Source organism: Centroberyx affinis, unplaced genomic scaffold, assembly GCF_046629955.1.
Source record: "Centroberyx affinis isolate AG114_WGS23_722 - 3 ecotype Tasmania unplaced genomic scaffold, CSIRO-AGI_Caff_v1 ptg001967l_1, whole genome shotgun sequence".
Taxonomy (NCBI): domain Eukaryota; kingdom Metazoa; phylum Chordata; class Actinopteri; order Beryciformes; family Berycidae; genus Centroberyx; species Centroberyx affinis.
Window position 1 is genome coordinate 78408 of NW_027280318.1, and position 21593 is coordinate 100000.

Consider the following 21593-nt stretch of genomic DNA (forward strand, 5'->3'; position numbering starts at 1 on the left):
TTCTGTCACTCGTTTCAAATGGTGGATGTCTCATTTTAGAATGAAACTATATCCCTGTCCACTAGAATCCCATTGTGTGAAAAGATTGGACATTTCCTTTACCATCATTGCTGCCAAGATGAAGATGATCATAATCATGTGGTAATGGAAAATGTCTTGGAATAGGGTTCAGCTCATGGGCTGAGAACATTGCAGTGGCTGCTGAACTCGAGGCGTTCTGAGTGTCATGAAATGTCCACAGATGGAACAAAAGCTTATTTTAATGTCAGCATCAAAATCCAGAGGCAGTCAGGTTTAGTAGATGAACACACTCCATGAGGAAGAGGCTTGTCTTGTGTGTGTATGGACTGTTATGTGTAGTGGAGGCTGGTTGTGAGGTTACTGAAGAAGCCATCTGGCAGAACAAGCTACAACTCTGATATGTCCAACATGCTGATCCACCCACTCCATACTGACTGGACAGATAGGCTTTCCCTTAACCCTTATCTAACCAGGCAAGCTGACTTACATCTTACACAGGAACATTCAGGCTGCAGAAATCACCTAAATTATTCGTATATACCATAGCAAGTAGTGTCAGATACAGGCTAAGTAACACCAGAATAGGAAGAGAAAGTGAAATCTGACTTTTTTTTGTTTGTTTATATTGGGGTTAGTATGTTCAACAGTAGCTCATATAGTTTACCCACCTTTTTATTTACCACTATATTACTCGTAGTAACATATACAACAATAGGCAAGTGGAGGGAGGGTTACCTAGGCCTACTACTATAAATGTAATACTATACAATTAACACAGAAAAATGTTCCTGTAATTACTTATAGGAGTGTTACAAGGGTCTTAGACTGATACCACAGGAGGTTAAAAAAGCATTAAGCATGATATGATCACAATAAACTCATTGTTGAGTATCACAAACACACTAAAGGAATAGCATAAGAGATAAGAAATGCCATAAAGTAAGATAAGATCACTATAAACGCACTACTGAGGACCATAGACACACTGTAAGTCCCTATGGGAATATTACAGGGACATTAGGGATTTTTCACCGGTAGTCCTGTGTGTGTGTGTGTGTGTTCTCCCGTTATTCTGTGCCACCCTTTTAAAAAGAACCAATATATCTTTGCTACACAAATATCACAACAAGACTATAAGTCCTCAAAATAATATTACAGGGATATTCTAGTAATACCATATGAGAAAAACAATACCGTAAAGTGGTCATACTGAAGTCTCCAGGAATATAATAGAAATATTACAGTTATTTTTCTTTAGGGAGATCATTGTTGTTCCCCAGACCAGACTAAGTCCTTTTTTTTTTTCCTCTTGTTCCACATCTGGAAACATTGCATCACTGCTAAAGCCCCGGATAAGAGATCCAGCAGGCGCAGCTGCATTGGTCCAGGCCAGAGCCGCACACACATACAGTTGGGCCATGACTGTAGTCAGTGAGTCAGGCAATCAGATGGCATGTTGATGTGAGAAGAGATTATTTGCAGCCAAAACCGTGCCGCATCTTGAATTATGAATGTTGTAAAATAGACCATGACGTGCATTTATACACCAAAATATCCATAGTTAAGCAATAAGGACAGGTAAGAGGCGCTTAGGCTCGCAAAGTGCAATTTCTTTTATAAAACATAACATCCCATAGTAAAATTACACAATTTGAAAGAACTCAAATGTTCAATACAAGTTTTACTTGATGATAGTAATTAAATATTCTTCCGCGAAGCAATATAGTTCGTTTCTTTTGGTTTTCTTTGGGTATTTTACAACACTTCAAACACGTGAGGACCGGAACTATCTGTTCTTGTGGTTTTTTTTGTTTGTTTGTTTGTTTGTTTTTTTTCGAAAATGTGCCTATAAGCCGTTTTAGTAGGCTATTTTAACATAATGATCATTTTAGTAAACATATTGGTTTGATAAATATACATATATAAATGCAATGTTTCCATATGTTTCACCAAGGCCATATTGTTACTCATGATAGGGAAACACAAGCTAAATATATTCTTCAACTAGATCAAACGTATACACATATGCTGAATATATTGAAAAATAATATAAAATAACCAATATTTTTTTCTAGACAAAATCACCATAATATTTATAATAGCTACTCCTGCAGTGTGTCAGTGGTAGGCTACTAAAGTTATAAATAACTTCGTAGCCTACTTCATGGTATTTTTAAAATCTCTTATAGTGTTATACAGCCTAGTTCCTTTTCCTACGGGTTTTTACCTACAGTCTATGTATGTTTTTTTTTTACACGGGACATATTTCCGTATGAGGTCTTTGCCCAACCCCCTGTGTGTGCGGCTCTAGCTGGGGCCAGCTCAGTTTGCCTGCCTGCCTGCCTGCCAGCCAGTCCTGCAGACCGGAGGACTGCCTGCACACAAGTCCTGCTCAACACCGACGGTACTGACGGTCGATGGATGGAAGATTATTAACCGTGCAAAGTATTTCACACTCTCACAGGTAGGTTCGGCAAACATTTCCTTAAAACTTGACGCTGTTTTTTTTGTTTTTTTTTGCGGGGGAAAATAGCTTTGTTGGAGCGGAAACCGTGAGACCGGAGTTCGGGTTTACAACCACAGAAGAAGTTGTCATCTTCTTGAAAGGAGTTGGGAGTGATTTCAGCAGTGATACCGTATGATTTAAGGTGAATTATTTCCCCCTAACCATCTGGGTCGACATGTACTCGGCTGCAAACGTCTTGCAAAGCCGTATCAGGCTCTGGGCAGGAGGGTTTGGCAACAGGCCAAAGCTTGTCTTTTCTTCCACCCACAAGTGATGGTCATATGGGTCTGGTTTTAGGTCGCTTTGAAAAAAAAAAATTACTGTTTTTATTTACTTCTCTGCTGTGATGATATGACACGTCTCATATAGTCTGCAGAAAAGAATGCATGTGTGTTTTTTTCTGGGAGAGCTGCAGAGAGAGAGAGAGAGAGAGAGGGGCAAGAGTTAAAGGAATGAACTACCAAAGTTTTCACATATCTGGGTTTTAATTTCAAAGAGCTTTGAGGACACACACACACACACACACACACACACGTGTATGTCAAGGAAAATAGTCCTGACTGCAGATAGACATACCATCCACATCATTAAATAGTATAAAGTCTGAAGGTTGAGTAAGACAAGGAATTTGTGTGTGTGTGTGTGTATAAGTGCATGTACTGCTTACAGCCAAACGGCATTCTGTCAAACTGGTTGCAAACACACACACACACACACACACACACACACACAAACACGTATACACCGGCTCCGAGGCTGAGCGATGCTGTAAACATTTAGCTTTATGGAGAACTTCTTGTTTTGAATATGGGAATTCAGAGTAAACAGCAGTCAGTGTGACACTAATCTGACAGGCAGCAGAGCAATGAAGCTGGGAACACTCAGAGGGCCACGAGTCCCACAAGTTAGTCTGTTATGCTTCATTTTAATAGTCAAATACACTTGACTCTATTTGGATTGACTTGAAAGAACAAGGCTTCTTCAGAGCTTGCTACCTGTTTGTGTCGTTAGAGCGGTTTGGCCCGAGACCCTGTAAGCAAAAATCTCTTCCCCTTGTGTGTGGGAGAGCAGTTCTCCTTTGGCTGGCTGGGCGGTGTTTGGACGCAGGGTTGAATCCCACCTGCTGTACAAGTACTGGATATTACTGGATATTAAGTAAAATAGAATAATTCAAGTATAGGCTGTAATCTTGATGTGGTGCCAAAGTTCATCCTGTGTGTTTACACTCTCAGCAGGGGGTCCCGACTAAGGTCCACCTTGTTTTGGATGGTCGAGAGCCAACAGTATCCAATCCAGGGACCGGTTTTCCCTAAGCAGCATAAGATCATCTCTGTATCACGCTGCCTTATGCACATAGTGATAGAATGCTACAGGTATAGATGTAGACATGTAGAGTCAAATGTGTACTATCTATTGTATGTCTAACACCATCCCCAAGTGTTTTTTAGCCAAACAATTCAACTTTGAGTCCAGAAGTCCAGTATTTACCTCATTATCTCCTATATTTTCCTCAGTAGCAAGTACAGTCTTCTGCTAGAGCACTGTAGGCTGCTTGCTTGACCTGAGCATTGTCAATGAGGAAAATATAGGAGATAATGAGATAAATATTGGGCTTTTGGACTCAAAGTTGAATTGTTTGGCTATAAAACATGTGGATTATGCTGCATGCTCTGTTTGGAGAAATTTGATGGACATTTGATGCTTTTTTTTTGGAGCTGTAAAAAGATGGCCCCATTCGTTTCTATAACTTTCTGGTCCTACCAGCTTCAATCGAGTTTCGACTTGACATGTGGGTGAGTAGATAATGACCGAATATTAATTTTTGGGTGAACTATTCCTTTAAGTCACTATGTGAGTTGTCAATATGTTTCCGCACTGGTGTCACCCAGACAAATCCCTGTACATTTATCATACTCACACACGGATAAAGAGACTCTGATTCTGATTTATCCATTAAAATGGAACAAAAATTGTTTTCAAAACTGACCCAGAGCCATAGATACATTGAGAGACTTTAATGAGGAACCCTAATATATCCTCAGTGAGTGGACCTGATGAAGCTGTAATGTGAAACTTCCCTGTATTAAAAGGCAATATTTCTTTGATATAATAAAAGAGTCTACAGACATCTAATGAGTGCCGGGTTATTCATATTTTGGACTACATTGGTTCCTGTGCTGGCTGAAAAGTAGCACTGCTCTGCACAGGGCGTTCACTAATTCTCGGATACCCTCATTGTATGTTAAGGTCTACATTTAAACATTTAAACATACACTGAGGGTATTTTAGGGTCTCATCAAAGCTTAAAATGTGTTCAATTTGTGGTAGATTGAGAGCAAGTGGAGAGCCATGTGCTGCACTGCAGAGAAGCCAGGGCCTCGCTCATGTGCTCATGTGCTGTCTCTCATTATGTTCTCATTTTGTCAGAGTGTCTCCTATAGGTGCTTTGTCACAGAACTAGTTTTCGTTCATTCTGGTTGTGAGTTCTTGGCATTCCTCAGCGGCTGACAGCGGGACGAACCCAGCGCTGGTTAGGAAGCAGCAGGGCGCTGGGTGAGTCTCCACGGTGTCTCCCTGCTCTTCCATTTATTCAAATCTATCTAGCCTCCTTCCTTGAAATGCATTCAGCTAAAGGATCTAAAGAACCTCTTATCCGTTCCTACAGTGTGTTCAGAGATGAAGAGAAAGGACGCGAAGAGAATTGAGGCTCTGTTTTAGAGTTGACTCATGTTTGTGATGTGAGGATTGCTCTCAATACCCGTGTGTGTGAATTAGAACAATGATGAAATATTCTGTCTCTCTCTCTCTGCCCCCATCTCTGTTTCCTGTATGACGCATGTGATCCAGGCAGCTCTCTATCCATGTAACATCTAACACACAACTCATGACCGTGTCCCTCATGTGTTGTTAGTGGGGTAGGCCGAAACTATCTAAAGTCAGATTCAAATGTAAACAAAAGGGATTCATGTGGGCAACAGATCCCCGTATTAGATCTTCTAGATTGGTAGAAATGCTGCACTATACTAATACAGTGCAAGATAAAGGCTAAAAGCAGAGGAGAGTGTGGTGGTTGTATTTATATTTCCACGGTTGTTTCCTGGTAGAGAGAGAGAGAGAGAGAGAGAGAAATTAGAAATCCACATTTAGGTTCATCTTGTATGGCTTACGTATTTGACAAAACCACAATCTGTGGTGAAAAGGGCGTGCTGCTAAAAAGGCTGTATGATGAACATTTATCAGTCTTGTCTTATCTTTTGAATGATGACAGCTGCCTGTTTTGCTTGGCTGATAAATTTGAAGCAAAGAAAACCATGTTTGACGGGCATGATTGTTGCTTGGATGCTTGCGGGAAGGCTAATTCAAGTCAAGTCAAATTTTATTATCCCACTAGGGGAAATTTAGTTATAGCCAGGTATTAAAAACACATTAAATCCATCATAAAATACAACATGAAAGACAACATACCAGACAGAACACAGAGACAACAATACAATACAGTACAGTGCAAGATCACTTCATGTAAAGACAAAAGACGAACAAGTTGCTGAGTGCAGAAAGTACTTAGTACAATCATTTGTGCAAATTCAGCCTTCTAATTGCAGTGCAAACAAAAGAGTCTTTGAATTTTTTAGTCCTCTGAGTTGGAACTCTGTATCTTCTACCTGAAGGTAGAAGCTCAGACTCCCTCTGCAGGGGGGGGGTCAGTACAGTCCAATATGACATGGGCCTTTCCTTACGACCTGCCGATCGTAAAGGTCAGAGAGCTGTGCTTGGTTCACCCCAGTAACTTTCTCGATATTTTTAGGCTGAATGGCGATACACGATATATATCTCGGTATTTTCTATGAAGTGGGCTAAATGTTCAGTTCTAAGTAGGGCTGGGCGATATGGACAAAATCAAATATCACAATATTTTTGACCAAATACCTCAATATCGATATTGCGACAATATTGTAGGGACTATTGGTGCTTTCACAAAATATTTACACAATGAGATTTTTGATAAATAATCATCAGTAATGTGGATATATTGACTAAGTGGGTAAAGGCAAATAATAGAACAGCTAGAACAGTCTGATAAGTTCAGAAAATTACATCACTTTACTGTAATGCAGCCTTTAAAACCAGGAAAAGGCAACACTTATGCCATATCACGATATTACGATATCCAAAATCTAAGACGATATGTAGTCTCATATCACGATATCGATATAATATCGATATATTGCCCAGCCCTACGCCACAATACAAAAAGACAGCATTGACTCAATAAAAGTTCTGTAGAACAGAGTCATCATTTTGGTGCACACATTAAAATAATTCATTTTTCTCAAGAAGTAAAGACGACGTCGTACCTTCTTAGAAATGACATCTGCATTAGCCTGAAAGCAACAACAACCTATTATCAAACACAGGACCCAAATATTTGTATTTCTCCACCAAGTCAATCTCAGTTCCCTCAATAACTGTGAGATTGTGGTTAATTTGCAGCCTAACTTGCGCAGGCCAAAGGCTTTTCTCTTGGGTGACTGAGATGGTCGCATAACAAAAGCGCATTTGAATGATATTTTGTCAGAATTCGCTCAGCGTCTGCGTCTGAATGAGATTTTTGCGGCGTCCCTGGCCGTCCTGCAGTATGTGAGTCATGTATGGTGTGGTGAGTGAACACAAAGCTTCTAAAGTGACTGACTTGCCTGCAGGCGAGCTGCGCTAACGCTCATGTGACTGTGAGATACAGGACAGAGGGTGAGGGGGGGGCATGTCAATACACTCTGTCACTTCTCTTTGTCTCTTCTCTTCTTCTCTTGTCTTCTCTACTCTTTTCTACTCTACGCTACTCTTCTCTACTCCTCTTCTCTACTTTTCTTCTCTTCTCTACTCTTCTCTACGCTACTCTTCTCTACTCTTCTTCTCTCCTCTCTAGTCTTCTCATCTTTTCTCCTCTTCTCCTCTGCTCCTCTTCTCCTTCTCTCTACTCTCCTCTACTCCTCTCTTCTCTTTTCTCTACGCTTCTATTCTCTTGTTTTCTCTTCTCTTCTTCTTCCTTCTCTTATTTCTTCTTCCTTCCCTACCTCTCCATTGTTTTCTGTTCTCCTTTCCCCTCCTCTTTTCCTCCTCTCTCTCCCTCTCCTCCTCTCCTCCCCTTCTTCCTTAGGCTGATTGTAAATGCTTGTGTTTGCCCTTTGGGTCTGTGTAAGCCAGTGGTGCGGACTGCTCTTAAACAGGAGGAGACACGGAGACAGTGTTGAGACTCGTCCCAGGCTCTGCGGTTGACTGATTTCACACAGAGAGAGAAAATATCAAGGGACTGTTGAAACTGTTGACAGTCCCTCAAGGGAAACTATTAGAGACTATTGAGACGTATATGCTGACGGCAAGAGGCGGCAACAGAGGAAATATTGAGAGCATTGAGACGCAGCCCAACTCCTGTTGCACCACCAGCCTGTGGAGTTGATTGGGTTGAAACGGAGGAAACATTCAGAGAGGATTGAGATGCAGCGACGATTAAAATTAGCCTAAATGTTGACAGTGTTTTGGTCCTGAGGAATATGGCTGACTGGGCTGAGACGGGGACACTAAATTAAAAACTATTAAGGGACATTCCAGCATTGGGGAGGCAGAGGAAAGTTTGGTTTAGGGACTGGAGTTTTTTTTTTTTCGATCCTATTACCAGTATCAGTTCCAGTTCCTTCTGTGGTTATTTGTATACTTACAGCATTACCCTATATACAAACTCAGTCTAAAGCTCCTGCTACATATTCGTTTTGGAAATAAATAAGGCTATAGGTGCTGAATTTTCCTTTGTCATGACATTTTTTAACAGTGGAAGCATTGTTTTCCAGCAGCAGTTGCCCATTGCAGTGGCTTCTATGGGGAATTCTGGACTTTCTTATGGTAAACTGAAGTGCCAGCTCAGACACTTTTCCCCCTCACACTGGTGACTAGTGCCTGATAAAGAAAAAAAAACGACTGACTAAATGCCAAGGCTTCTCTTAAAGATGCAGCTCCGGGGCTGCAGTGGGCTGGGAAGAGGAGGCCAGATGAGAGTATTGAAGTGCTGACTGTGTGTTGCGAGGCAGGAAGTGTGACACGGAGAGCACAGGAAGTGGCTGCTGTGGAGTTAACCCTTTCTCTTCTGGCAGGAGACTTAACAGCAGCAGGGCTGGGAATAATAAACGCTCTCAGTTCAATCGGTTAAATAGAGGCTGTGATTAGCATAAAGCCTTCATTTTAACTTATTTCTCAATAGCTTGGATGTATGACAAGCTTCTCGTACCAGATGTTTTTCAGTGTGCATTTTGAAGAAAATCCACTTTCTGAATTAAGTGAATTCTAAAAGAATATAGCTATTTTCAACATAGGAAAAATAATGCAGCACAACCATTTTTTTTAGCCTCTTCCCTAATTTCTTCAGGACTTGCAGGGTGGAAGAGACAAAAATACATAAGAACAGACACACATCTATATAGAAACAACATATATAGAAAATTATATGGTATAGTAAAACTGTAACAGCAACATTCACCCATTTTGCTCCTTTAGTTTTCCTCCAATATCTTCCTCTTATCTTTCTCCTATATTTTCTCCTCTTTTGTCTCCCCTCTCCTGCAGTATGTGCTGCTTCTTCTTCCTATTTTTCTATTCTTCTTCTACTTCTCCTTTGTGGTCATCGGTGTCAAAACCATGCACCGTATACGCAGTTAGGCACTGAGAAAATGATAACCAAGTTGATCAGTGTTTCTCATACTAAGGGAGTGTAACATGCCACTGAAAATTCATTCCACTAGTCCAGTGTCTCATCCTTCTGACATCATTGGCTCATCCTTCTCTTCTCCCAGGCGACAGAAGGGAAGTCCAGTTTGCTGTTTTGTTTATAGTGACTTGTTTCTTGACCTTATCCCATGTATAGACTTTTGGTAACACCCCATCACCTTTCCCCCTGTTACTATAAAGTTAGTTTATATTTCCACTATGCTAGTTTAGAACATTTATTGATTGGGCTGTCCATCAATAGGGCTGGGCGATAATTCAATATTATCATTTATCGTCTTTCATTGGAATCATAACGTGATGATATGAAGATATTTTGATATCGTGACACACATTTCTGCTGTCTAAATTGATGATGACAAGCAAATTTTACTGAAAAACTCATAAAATGAGGTATGGTAGGAATATTATTTGAATATTTCTGTTTTGTTTGACATCACACCTAACATTACCATTCGGTTCAATGAGATGAACATTAATTTGGTTATTTAAGGTGATTTTGCATACATGAACCATATCGTGATATATACTGATATCGAGAAAAATCCTTATGATTATCATGATATTGATTTCAACCATATCGCCCAGCCCTACCGTCAAGCATGATATCTCAAACACCACTGGTCTGATTTTCCTTGGCAGGTTGATGCATCTTTGCGCCGTGTCCCAGTTTTTTTTTAAAATGACACCGATTGGCCTAATGGAGACGCTATAATTAAAGGTCAAAATTTTGAACTCAAATGTATTATCTCAAACACCACTGGTCTGATTTTGGAAGATGCATTTCGGCCCTGTGTTCTGGTTTTCAACATTTTACACTGATTTTATTATTAAAGGTCCAAATTTCAAAGTGTGAAACGCCACTGGTCCAATTTTGACAGAACTTGGAGGGATGCAGGATCTCGTTACTGATTGGCCCAAGGGGTGCCACATGTTTACTTGTCTGTCATTAATTTGACAGAAAAAAAAAATCTACGGTGGAGCCTGCCATCCTTAACTGGGTTGAGTTTAAAATGTGTTTAGTGTGTTTTTCCGCTGTATAATGTATAGCAGATAGTATGGAGTATGAGCTTTACGATGCTCCAAATCTCCCCTCCTCTTACCCCAGTGGTTCTTCATGTTTTTGGTTTGCAATCCCCCCCAAAAAAATGAGGTGATACCTACTCATGACGATGTGAACTCACAGAACGTTGAACTCTGAAACCAACTGATGCTTTTAATTTTCTCCATTCGTCCCCAATATGAACATATAAAAAAAATGGATTGGATGTCAGAAATTTGCATTCAGAATGTATAACCTTGTTGCCCCCAAGTTTCATTTTAAAACCCCCTGTGGGATCCTGGCCCCACAGGAGAACCGCTGTTCACTGACAAAGAGGAAGTGGTGTGTGCCGTATATGAGGTGTGTGTGTGTGTGTGTGTGTGTGGATGTAGAAGTGTGACTTCTCTGAATGTGTATTGAGTTTAGAGGAAGAGGAATCAAGAAGTTCTACTCTGCTGCTGATCGTTTTTAAAGATTCTAAACGCTGCTAATCTTCCTCTTTTTCTTTGGTCTGTTTTTAGCTGTATGTGGCTGCTGTTGTTTTTGCCTGTTGTGTGTTTTTGTGAAGAATGAACTGAGGTGCTTCTTCTACTTTCTTCTCAACACAACTGCCGATTCTTCTATGGGCACAGCCTGAGTGAGTAGATGCCGTCGATTTTCCGCTGTCAAGACTTTACACAATTCCGTGGTCTAAAGAAATAAGTTGCTGTTGTTTTCCTATGGTGACACACTCGGTCAGGGTGTGACTTTTGCGTTTTGGCACATAATCCCGAAGCCTGGTCTGTAGGCTATGGATGATATGTTTTTGTGGTCGTTTTATTCTCATTATAAATCGAAACAAATCACCCGTCAATTAGGCTGCTGATAGCTATTGCTTCAGTTTTTCTGACCAGAGAACTCCAGCCTCGTTTACAGCTACGTCTCTGTTGGAATTAACTTTTCCTGTATATTAGAAATAAAATAACAGGGTGCAAAAAATTTTAACAAATTTTTATTTAAATATAGAATGATTCAAGAAAAAATAAATATTTGCACCCCTAAAGGTCTTTGAGTGACAGGTGCGTAGGACAAAAACCAAAAAGGTAGATGCTGAGAGAGGAATACAGTCCTTTGTGCGGAGCTATATTTCTTTCTCAAATATAGAATTATTGAAAATATGTAAAGAGGAATGTGAGACTAAATTTAAGATGAAAAAGTTAAATAACATGCAAGTTAGTCTCTTCTGTAAGGTGACTGCTGGAGGCGGCACTCTGCTCTTTCCAGGAAGTGAACCCTTTATTATTAAAGCCCAGGGGTTTCCCTGTCTGTTAACATCTTATGTGACCCGACTGAGTGTTTCTGACAAGTTAAATGAGTACTGTGATAAATAATAATAATAATAATAATATTGTGATACTTTATTGATCCCTGAAGGGAAAGGCTCTCTTCCCTTGCCCCGCTCCTCAGGGAGGTCAGAGGTCACGGTCAGCTAAAGCAGTGATTCTCAACCTTTTTCATAACAAGGACCCCTAATTTAGTCCACATTAGAGCCACGGACCCCCATTTGATGAGATGTTGCCTCTCAGACCCAAATCTGAGAATATTTGTATTGTTAGATATGATTTTGTCCAGAATTCCATGACTATCTGTATTGTAGGTAGAGAGATAACAGAGAAACTATGATCAAAACAGTCATTCTTCTACATTCTCTAATTGTGTTAACTTCTTGTAAATGAAGAAATGGTGAAGTTCAACAATTTATGAATTTGCTGAGGACCGCCTGGAACGCCCTCAAGGACCACTGGTGGTCCCCGGACCCCATGTTGAGAACCACTGAGCTAAAGAACAGTAGCTGAACATGTAAGCTGGGTGGATTCTGTCATGGAGGCTTGAATCTGGTTCGTCCAGTCGCTCCACCCACTTATAACCTCCAGAATACACAAAATATATTACTTCTAACTCTTGTGTGTGAACTAAAAACCTTACGTGATTCTCACCCACGTGCCATCGAGGCCCAACACTAGACAGATTTTCATTCCAGCTGATTTCACCGATTTCACTGTTCCTCCTCTCTGGTTGAAGGTGTGTTGAGACTTTCGGGTCTTGACGGCACAAGGATGTGAACAACATGTTGTAAAAGTTATTCTGTGGTCTTAAGAGACATCAAACCCTCTTCTCCGTACAGAAATTGCACAATTAATCATGTAGAATAGTGTATCATGATTTTACTTTCTACAATTAGTAATTGTATAATTTGTTATAAAAATTTAAAACCCATTTCATCAGGGTACAACATTAAGATTTTTTTTTTCAATTGCCCCTTCAGGCCAGTAGGGTCAAAGTTAATCTTGTCCCTTTTTATATTCTCACTGGGCTAGCAAGAAAAAAAAAATCAAAATATCCACTTTTTCATAAATCTAAGTAATTTGTTCGTATAAAATGTATGATATTGACAGTTCAGATTATACAGCAGCTAAATGACATAAAAACAAATAAATTGGAGATTTAAAAAAAAAGGAGAAAATAATGTATCCTGCTGATTTAGTTTTGCGTCGATTCGGTCATAAGCACAATATTTGTCCAGTAGTGTGTTGGTAGTTAAAGGGCACTATAGGAGGTGATATTTCTTACACTGTATGTAATGCAATACATACTGTAGAGAAGATGGATATACTGTGGAGGAGATGGGAATATTATGACCGATTATATCAATATAGATCAATTAGAAGTAGTCTTGATAGGTGGTTACATTGTGTATTGTAGTGTGCTTTATCGTAGTGTTTTAGAGAGACCTGGGATGAATAGTAGGGTTTTATTTTAGCATTTCTGGCATATTAACTTTGTTAGAGAGTGGGCAGTAGAGAGAAAAATGCAATCCGCAACTTCACTGTTGGGTGTGCGGTTGATTCTGTATCAGGATACGCAAAATAAAATATGCAGAGTTTAAGGGGAGAGAACGGACGATGGGAGTCAAAACCGTTCGGCTGTGAGATTTGTCCGAAAGGTTTTTGCAGTGACATCTCTGTGAAAATCTTCCAGGAAAAGTCATTAAGAAAGTAAGAAATTCAGCTGCAGTACAGGGCAGGCAGAAAATATTTCCACTGCAGATACATGGCGGCACCAACACTGTGCCGAGTCACACGGAGGAGAAACACCGTGGTTGTGACATCTGTGGGAAGCGGTTTAAGCTACTGAGCTTTCTAAAGAAGAGTATAAGAGGAAAAAACAAAACAACAAGAGGTGGATGTGTGTCAGTCAGTGGGTAGAGTAAACACTGACTCTGCTGGCGTTTGGGGTTTGATTCCCTCTGGAGCCATTCATACTATAGAGCTGAACAATTAATCGTAAAAAAAAAACGAAATTGCAATATGAACTGATGCTCTTTCCAAATCGCAGAAGCTCCAAACAATTTCTTGAGAGAGAGGGGCGTCCAAACTCGACTTCTGAACAAGGAGTTTTAGATCTCCAGGTAATTTTGGTCCATGATTCATGTCCAATATTGGTAAAAACCTTTCATCAGACTCAAACTCAGTAAATCCTTCACACTGACATCTATTTTTTTTTTAACAAAATCACTTTTCTTGAAACAATTTGAAAGTTCTAAAAACTTTATCACAAGAAAAACGTGATGTTATGAGTAATCGCAATTCGATTTTTTGTTAATATCTTTCAGCCCTAATTCATACTAAAATGTATGCACCTATGGTACTGTAATGCTCTTTAAATATAGGCATACATATATGTTAAGAGTGACTGGTTGTTCAACCCCGTATTTAAATATATTTTGGTCACATCTGGTTCCACGTATATCAAGAGAGGAAAGACACACACACACGCAACGCTTGCTTAGTAGAAATCCCTCAATTAATTAGATAAACACAGTAAGGACATTTCTTTGTGGTTCTTACAAAGTACAGCAGATTCTTCTTTGAACATTCGTCCTGTCCTGCAGTTAATTCTTTATTTGAAGCTTTTACTCACTTTTCAAGAGGTAAAATTACATTGCTGAGTCTAACTCTAAAACAAGAGCAATAGTACCACATCAGTAGGCAACTACAGCTGGTGTGTGTGTGTGTGCGTGTGTGTGCGTGTGTGTGTGTGTGTGTGCACTACAGGATGTTAGCTTAGCCACTCAGCACTGTTCCTGCACTGCTGACACATTTATTACTACCTTGGGCTGCACTCAAAATGTCTAATATTACCTTTTCCCTTCACTCTTTTTCCCTTTTCCCATTAACTCAGATTTGATCTTTTTTATCGCCAGCAGTCTTGTTATTCTTACTAGGTGGCTTCTATGTTTTTTAGTGGAGGTGGCATGGATATAATTCAATGAGTCATTGTGAAAGGAGGTGCCCACTTCATGATTATACCTGCTCTTAACCCTCCACCCACAACCTTTCCTGTTAAAACCAGGTTTCTACATCGGCTCTCTACAGCCCTAATACAGCACAAGGGACAGATGCATCGGATCCAATGTAATGATAAATCCCAAACACTTAAAGGAAAAGTTTTTGGGGAGATTGTCCCGATGTGTGATCCATGTGTTCCTGTAGATCATTCCCTCCGGTGCTCCATGCTAACACTTTAGCATACACTATGTTGAGTGATAGCAGGTGACTATTGCATTATCCAAAGTAAGAAGACCGACCTTTCAGTTTTTAGTGGTTTTGATTAAACCTGCAATAAGCGATATCAGACCCTATAACCAATCCTGAAACTAATGTGTGCTGTGTGGAGATTTAACTGAGACATAATGATATAAACCAATATCCACACATTCACCTCTTTTCTAAAGCTTGTTGTCAAATTTCGCTCCGGAATGAAGCTCCCCCGTCCGTTCAGTAGCTTTTCATTTTTTCTAAAACTAGCTTGGCTCCTCCCTTGCTGTTTAAAAGCAGCCATGTAGTCATGTTTATTTTTGGAAGTATTTCAAGTAACATATTCATCTGCTGTGCAGTGATTTGTAATGGTAGGCAGTCAGGACTCCCTCTTTTTTACGTCATTTCGCCCCGGGGGGCGGGGCCTTACGTGTGATGTCATGCTGAGTGGCGTGTGCTTGATCCATCTCTGCTGCTCGCTCTCACACTCAGACTCCAGACTACCAGCAGAGTCCAGTTACTATGAGATTATGATGTGTGTGTGTGTGTGTGTGTGTGTGCTAACCCTAATGAGGTCGTGGAGCACAGGAGGTTCATTTTATGGGCGTTTGTAAACTGAAACATATGTGGGCCCTGTTCACTGTGTGTGTGTGTGTGTGTGTGTGTTTGTGTGTGTGTGTGTGTGTGTGTGTTTGTGTGTGTCTTGTCAGTGTCTCTTCAAAGGATCCACACCCTGAAATCCCAGATACCCACAGGCCAAGATCTCTCTCTCCCTCTCTCTCTCTCTCTCTCTCTCTCTCTCTCTCTCTCTGTGTGTGTTTATGTGGCTATGAAAGGAGCCATTGTGGGAAGCAGTGCTTAGCTAATATTAGGCTGTGTGTGTGTGTGTGTGTGTGTGAGAGAGAGAGAGAGAGAGGGGTAACAGCAGGACAACCAGTTGTGTAGCATGTATGAAATTTAAAAATACAGATTTGTCTTATGATGAAAATGTATGAATTTTGGCATTCGCTCCTAGCTACCGTAACCTCCTTTTGAACAACTTGTGTTATGTGTTTTTGACTTTTGCCTGCAGTTACCCCAGCTATGCATGTTGTATAGTAAACTGTCAATCACACCATCAGAAGGTGACAGGTAGTTTTCCATCACCGCAGCAACACATGAGAAACCCCGGTTCACTGCCCACCTTCCCTGCTGCTCACGTCTCCGAGTTTGCATCTGCAGTCAGGAGGTTGTGTCAGTGTCGTTTCATAAGCGCTTCAGGAAGTGAGTCAATCTCCAAATCATGATAGAAATTGTGAAATTGACTCAGTCCTATTTTTACCAGTTTCTTCATTGACTCAAATAGACATGACAGTGATCAGTCCACCAGCCCAGGCCCTCTCTTTCAGCTTCATAATCCAGTCTTCCCTCCCAGTCCAGCCTGGTCTCTTCAGATTTTGTTAAAATACAAATACATGCTTTGTGCACAAAAAGTGAGAGGAATGCTTTTCCCCACCACAACAGATTTACATGCAGGAGACACAACTGGAAACAAGTTTTAGTTGGCTAACCTGAACCAAAGTTTCAGTTGCCTAAACCTAACCCTAACCTTCACCTTAACCTTAATGAAACAAATTGTTTTAGTTGCCTAAGTCTAACCATTAACTAGCCTCTTCACATGACAAACAGGTGGAAATCGTGTGTTCAGTTCATGTTTTTGTCACATAATCCCTTTGTGGAGTCTGTCAGTCTCACCGCTCCACCCTGGTCTCTGCAGCCCAGGTGGTTCCTCACCCAGTCTTCCTGGAGCCTCAGTGAGCGGGTTTAAATGCACACTATTAACCCGGTAACTGGGAATAATCAGGTTATGGCAATAAGTCGATTGACGTGTTTACATGCACTGTAGTAATGCGATAATGGGGAAAACTCAAACTTGCTGCTGGTTGTTTTGGATTTTGAACATGGCGCTGCACGTAGCTTATTTTCATATAGTCAGGTCTGTTTTTTAATTTCAGCAATCATTAAAAGAGTTTCCTCATCAGTCCAAAAGTGAGTCTTGTCAGTCGCCATGCTGTTAGATGTTTACTGCTTCCGAGGTTACGTATCTGCGCTCATGCACAGATGTAAAAAACCTAGAAGGGCACTCGGAGAGCGCAGACCTCCGCCAAGGTTTGTGCTATTATTGCTTGTTCGTGAGTCCGATCCGGATCCGCTCCAAACTTTAATGAGTTATTCCTTGGCTCATGCTACACCCTTCCACGAAGTTTCATGAAAATCGGGCTTGTAGTTTTTCCGTAATTCTGCTAACAGACAAACAGACAAACAAACAAACAAACAAACAAACGGCCCTGAAAACATAACCTTGGCGGAGGTAATGAAACAAATCAGAGGGGGTAAAGGTGGAGAATAATTAGAAAGATTGGGCAAAAACCTAGCTGTGTTAATCAGGTTTCTCATAATGCAATAACAGCCTTTATCTGATTAAGGGAAATCACACTCTGCTGTTTACACGACCACTTGAATAATCAGGGAATTGCCTTAGTCGGACTATGAACGGTTTATTAGTGTGCATGTAAATGTGCTCGATCTGTCCTGACCTTCAGCCCAAACATGCACTGAGTGACCCAGCTGCCCCGCTGCATCTCCCCTCTTCAGCCCCTGGTCTTGTAGTGCATATAGGAACCACTGATTGAATTCCCATGCACACAACTATCCTTTTATTATTATTATTAGTAAGACTACTAAGTGTTCCATGGGTTGGCACATGCAAACATCATAGCCATTCACATTAACCAGATTAAAGTGTGATCCCACTTAGGAGAAATCTGGAAAAACTACCTGGGGTTTTTGCAGACATCAGCTGGGATGCTGCAGCATGTATAGATGTTGTCCATTTACAGTTGGCTCTCACACAATGTTCAAGCTTATATATATACACAGGGATATTGGTGAGGGGTGTATAAAAGATAGGCTAAATGTAAACAGCTTAACCTTAATAAAACCTTAACCAGCCTATGAGATATTATGTGGGACACTGTGTACGAGGGTTAGATGGAAATATTGGTTTGCAGATATATCAGCCTATAAATAAAAATTGGGTATCAGCCTGTCATTGTTGTCCACTGATATGATGTAAGTGAGGATATGATTTTACAGCTTCAGCGTCAGTGTCGGTCTATAAAATATGCGATGAAACCTGCCTCACCCTGACTGGACCGGTTCAGGTCCAGATATATTTAATCGCTTCGGTGTTTGGGACGGGCCAAGCCTCAAACATGTTCTTCGAGATGACTGTTCGCATTTTCCTCAAAATGTCTGTTACTGAATTTCTGTTGAGTCGATCACTCAGACATCGGTGGTGTGGCATGCAAGGACAGGTGCCAGTGCGTGGGTTGTGTTGCCAGATATGCAAGGTGTCTTCTGCTGAGATTTTGTTGTGGTTTGGAAACGGCATAACCTGCATGCTGAATACGCCCAGAGAGGTGGATACAACATACTGTCAGCGGTGGAATCTGTTAGTCAGGGTTGAGAGACGTGGAAGGGAAGAGAGAGGATTAAATGGTAAGAAAAAGTTAAACAGATGGAGGAAGAGAGAGGCTGAGAGGGGATACAAAGATGAACAAGTTCAGTGAGAGAGAGAGAGAGAGAGAGAGAGAGAGATGCATAGCGGAGATGGAGAGGTATCATCGTCCTAGCAACCGGATGGCTGCGGTGCTGGAGCCGTGTGGTGACTTCCTGTGTTTGTCAGCAGCATACAGGAAGTAAGAGGCCTCTAGAGAGAGATCTGACTGTGTGTGTGTGTGTGTGTGTGTGTAAGAGCGAGAGAGAGAGAGAGGGAGGTAGAAGAAAGAGAATGAAGTGAAAGGGTAATCTGAATGTTTGTGTGGGCATTTTTGTGAAAGAAAGAAGCTGATTTTACTGTGTGTAAGGGCAAGAGAGTGTGTGAGAGTGTGTGTGTGACAGAGAGGGCGAGAGAGTGTGTGTGTGACAGAGAGAGGGCGAGAGAGTGTGTGTGTGACAGAGAGAGAGAGTCAGTAACTGTCAGACCAAGTACATCAAACCGTTGCATCAATATACTGTCTGCATTTCAACAGTCTTTCCAACAAACATTGTAGTAGTGCTTAAACTACATTAATGGCTCATTATTGGCACTCTGATACAGCCTCAGTGTAAAATCTGATATCTTAACAAATAATAATAAACGTCATTCTATACTCTCACAGTTAAAGCATCAAAAAAAGTCAAAATCCTGTCTTAACTGTGGCTGATAGAGCGTGGCGTTAAAGCTGCACCAGGCTGGCCGCTCCAAATGACCGTGAGAGGTAACAGTTTGAATTTTGAAGACTTCAGTACCCAGAAATCATCAAATTATATGGCATCAAACAAACCACACACTCCTCGAGCCTAAATGCAGGATGAGGTTCAGCCATCGTTGGTGAGTCCAGCTTTCTTTGAACAGAGCGCTCAGTCACTCTCTGCTGTTCAGGACACAGAGTTTTTAATTTTGCTCTTAAGTTTCAATTCGTTAAATCCACCAAAATGATAAAACTAACAATTTGTGCAAATAAGGTGAAGCTACAGCATCTCGATTAAGGAAGATGGGACTCTGTTCTCTGTTGCAGCCCCTCTGTGATTTAGACTGATAAGAAGAGTGTGTTTTTACATTAAAAATCTTGGGCTAGTGCAGCTTTAACAGGTCAGAGGTTCGAGTCCCGCTGGAACCAACACAGAATAGAAACCTAGAGTCACTCCATGCTAATGTTGGATTCACACAGTGCTCTGAAGTAGGCTTATTAAGGCATGCATGTCACTCTGATTGTATCTGTCCTTGTAAATATAAACCATGGACAGGCTATAGCATTAGATGTCCTGTTTTAGGGAACTTGTCACTTGAAGTTCCTGCTAGCTGAAGTATTTATTGTAGGTCTGTGAAGGCCTGCAGGCTCCATATCAGCTGAGGGGTTATCTGTTGTTCCTCATATGGTTGTATAACTTAAGCCTTTTCTGCTCATGTTAAATATATCTGTAGTGTGTGTGTGTGTGTGTGTGTGTGTGGTAATAGTGCGTTTGCACTGCACACTGGCAAATAAACACTTTCCCACTGCTGTAAACTGGCAGCAGGCCTTACAGAAGAGGATGTTGCTGTTTTCCCCTCTCTCCCTCCAACCAATCCATCTTCCAACACTCCATTGTTGATTGTTGTTGTTTTGTTTTTTTTACCATATCGGTTGTTTTATTTTTTGTTGACACAGTGGTTTGTGTTTGTCGGCATTTTCTCCTGCTGCTGGCTGCGTGTTGACAACATTTTCTCCCGCTTCAGGCTGTGTACTTTGTTTGTTTTCCGATCAAAAAACGCCTCCATTTCAAGAACACACTGGAAGTAGTCTCCCACTCTTTTGGCTCCCATGAATACCCTACAGTAGCCCACTGGGGACAGTAGTTGCATGCAGGTGTGAATATTTGACAGTGGAAAAATGGTGGCATGCAAATAATATCGCTGGTGTTTTATGCACTGGGTTGTTGAGTCCCGTTAATATCTGACGCTGATTTGCACCCTCTACCTCTTCCGCTAGTTAATGAAGTAAAATCCCCTTAAGATCCTGAAATCGTCACTGAGTGTTAAAGTTCTGACTCTCCTACACCTTACTGCCTGCAACAGATGGTCATGAGGAGACGTCACTTCGTTTTCGGGAGTCACACACCAAAACGGTTGAGAACCACTCTTCTTAAAACAGGGGTTCTCAAACTTTGGGCACTCTAGACAGTTTAATAAAGGTTTTGATTGGGCAAGCTTGTAGAGAACGAAGTAACAGTGACACTGAACTAATCCTCAGTTTATCGGGGAGACCCTGGAACCCCCTGAACGTCCCCCCGGGGGTCCCGAGACCCCCAGTTTGGGAACCGCTGCTCTTGACGCAGCTCAACATCACCGCTCCTGTACCTGTGTGTTTCATTTTGGTGAGCGCTGTTACTATCACTGCTTATTTATTTATTTATTTATTTAATGTGTGGGTGATCTCTTCCACCAGGGTGCAGCGTCCAGTGCAGAGACATTAAAGAGGACAGAAGAAGAAAATGCCGGTCCCGCCTCCACCCCCCCCACCCCCAGGCCCTCCCCCTCCTCCCACCTTTGCTGTGGTGAGTCTCTCTCTCTATCTATCTATCTATCTATCTATCTATCTATCTATCTATCCAGTGGTGGAAGAAGTACTGAGATCTTTTACTTAAGTAAAAGTAGCAATACAACAATGTAAAGATACTCCGTTACAAGTAAAAGTCCTGCATTCAAAATCTTACTCAAGTAAAAGTACATAAGTATTGGCAACAAAATGTAGTTAGAGTATCAAAGTAAACGTACTCATTATGCAAACTGTCCCCATTTAGAGAGTTATATTTTTCATAAATTATTGGAATATTAATACTGATTCATTTACATACATGTACATGTAAGCAGCATTTTAAAGTTGTCAACGTGAAGCTAATCTTAACAATTTAGCTATACTTTTGGGTAGTCTAATCTATAACAATGCTATTTTATAGTTATTTTATAAAGATGATCAAATGTTTTAAATATAAAATATTGATCTGAAAAGTAACTAGTAACTATAGCTGTGAAATAAATGTAATGGAGTAAAAAGTACAATATTTCCCTCCAAAATGTAGTGGAGTATAAGTACAAAGTAGCATAAAATGGAAA

General features: G+C 40.8%; 1 protein-coding gene across 4 annotated transcripts in view; it reads left to right on the forward strand.

Annotated features, from left to right (window-relative positions):
• The first annotated feature begins 2382 nt into the window (after positions 1–2382).
• Positions 2383–21593, forward strand: part of wipf1b (WAS/WASL interacting protein family, member 1b) — a 30097-nt gene continuing 10886 nt past the window's right edge. The window contains exons 1-2 of one of the 4 annotated variants that reach the window (XM_071530766.1): positions 2383–2485; positions 20926–21034. In XM_071530766.1, coding sequence (XP_071386867.1) covers positions 20972–21034 — 63 coding nt within the window. In that variant the 5' untranslated portion in view covers positions 2383–2485; positions 20926–20971. Of the gene's footprint in view, positions 2486–10761; positions 10978–20925; positions 21035–21593 lie in introns of those variants that run through there. The other 3 variants (XM_071530767.1, XM_071530765.1, XM_071530768.1) reach the window with 3 other exon arrangements.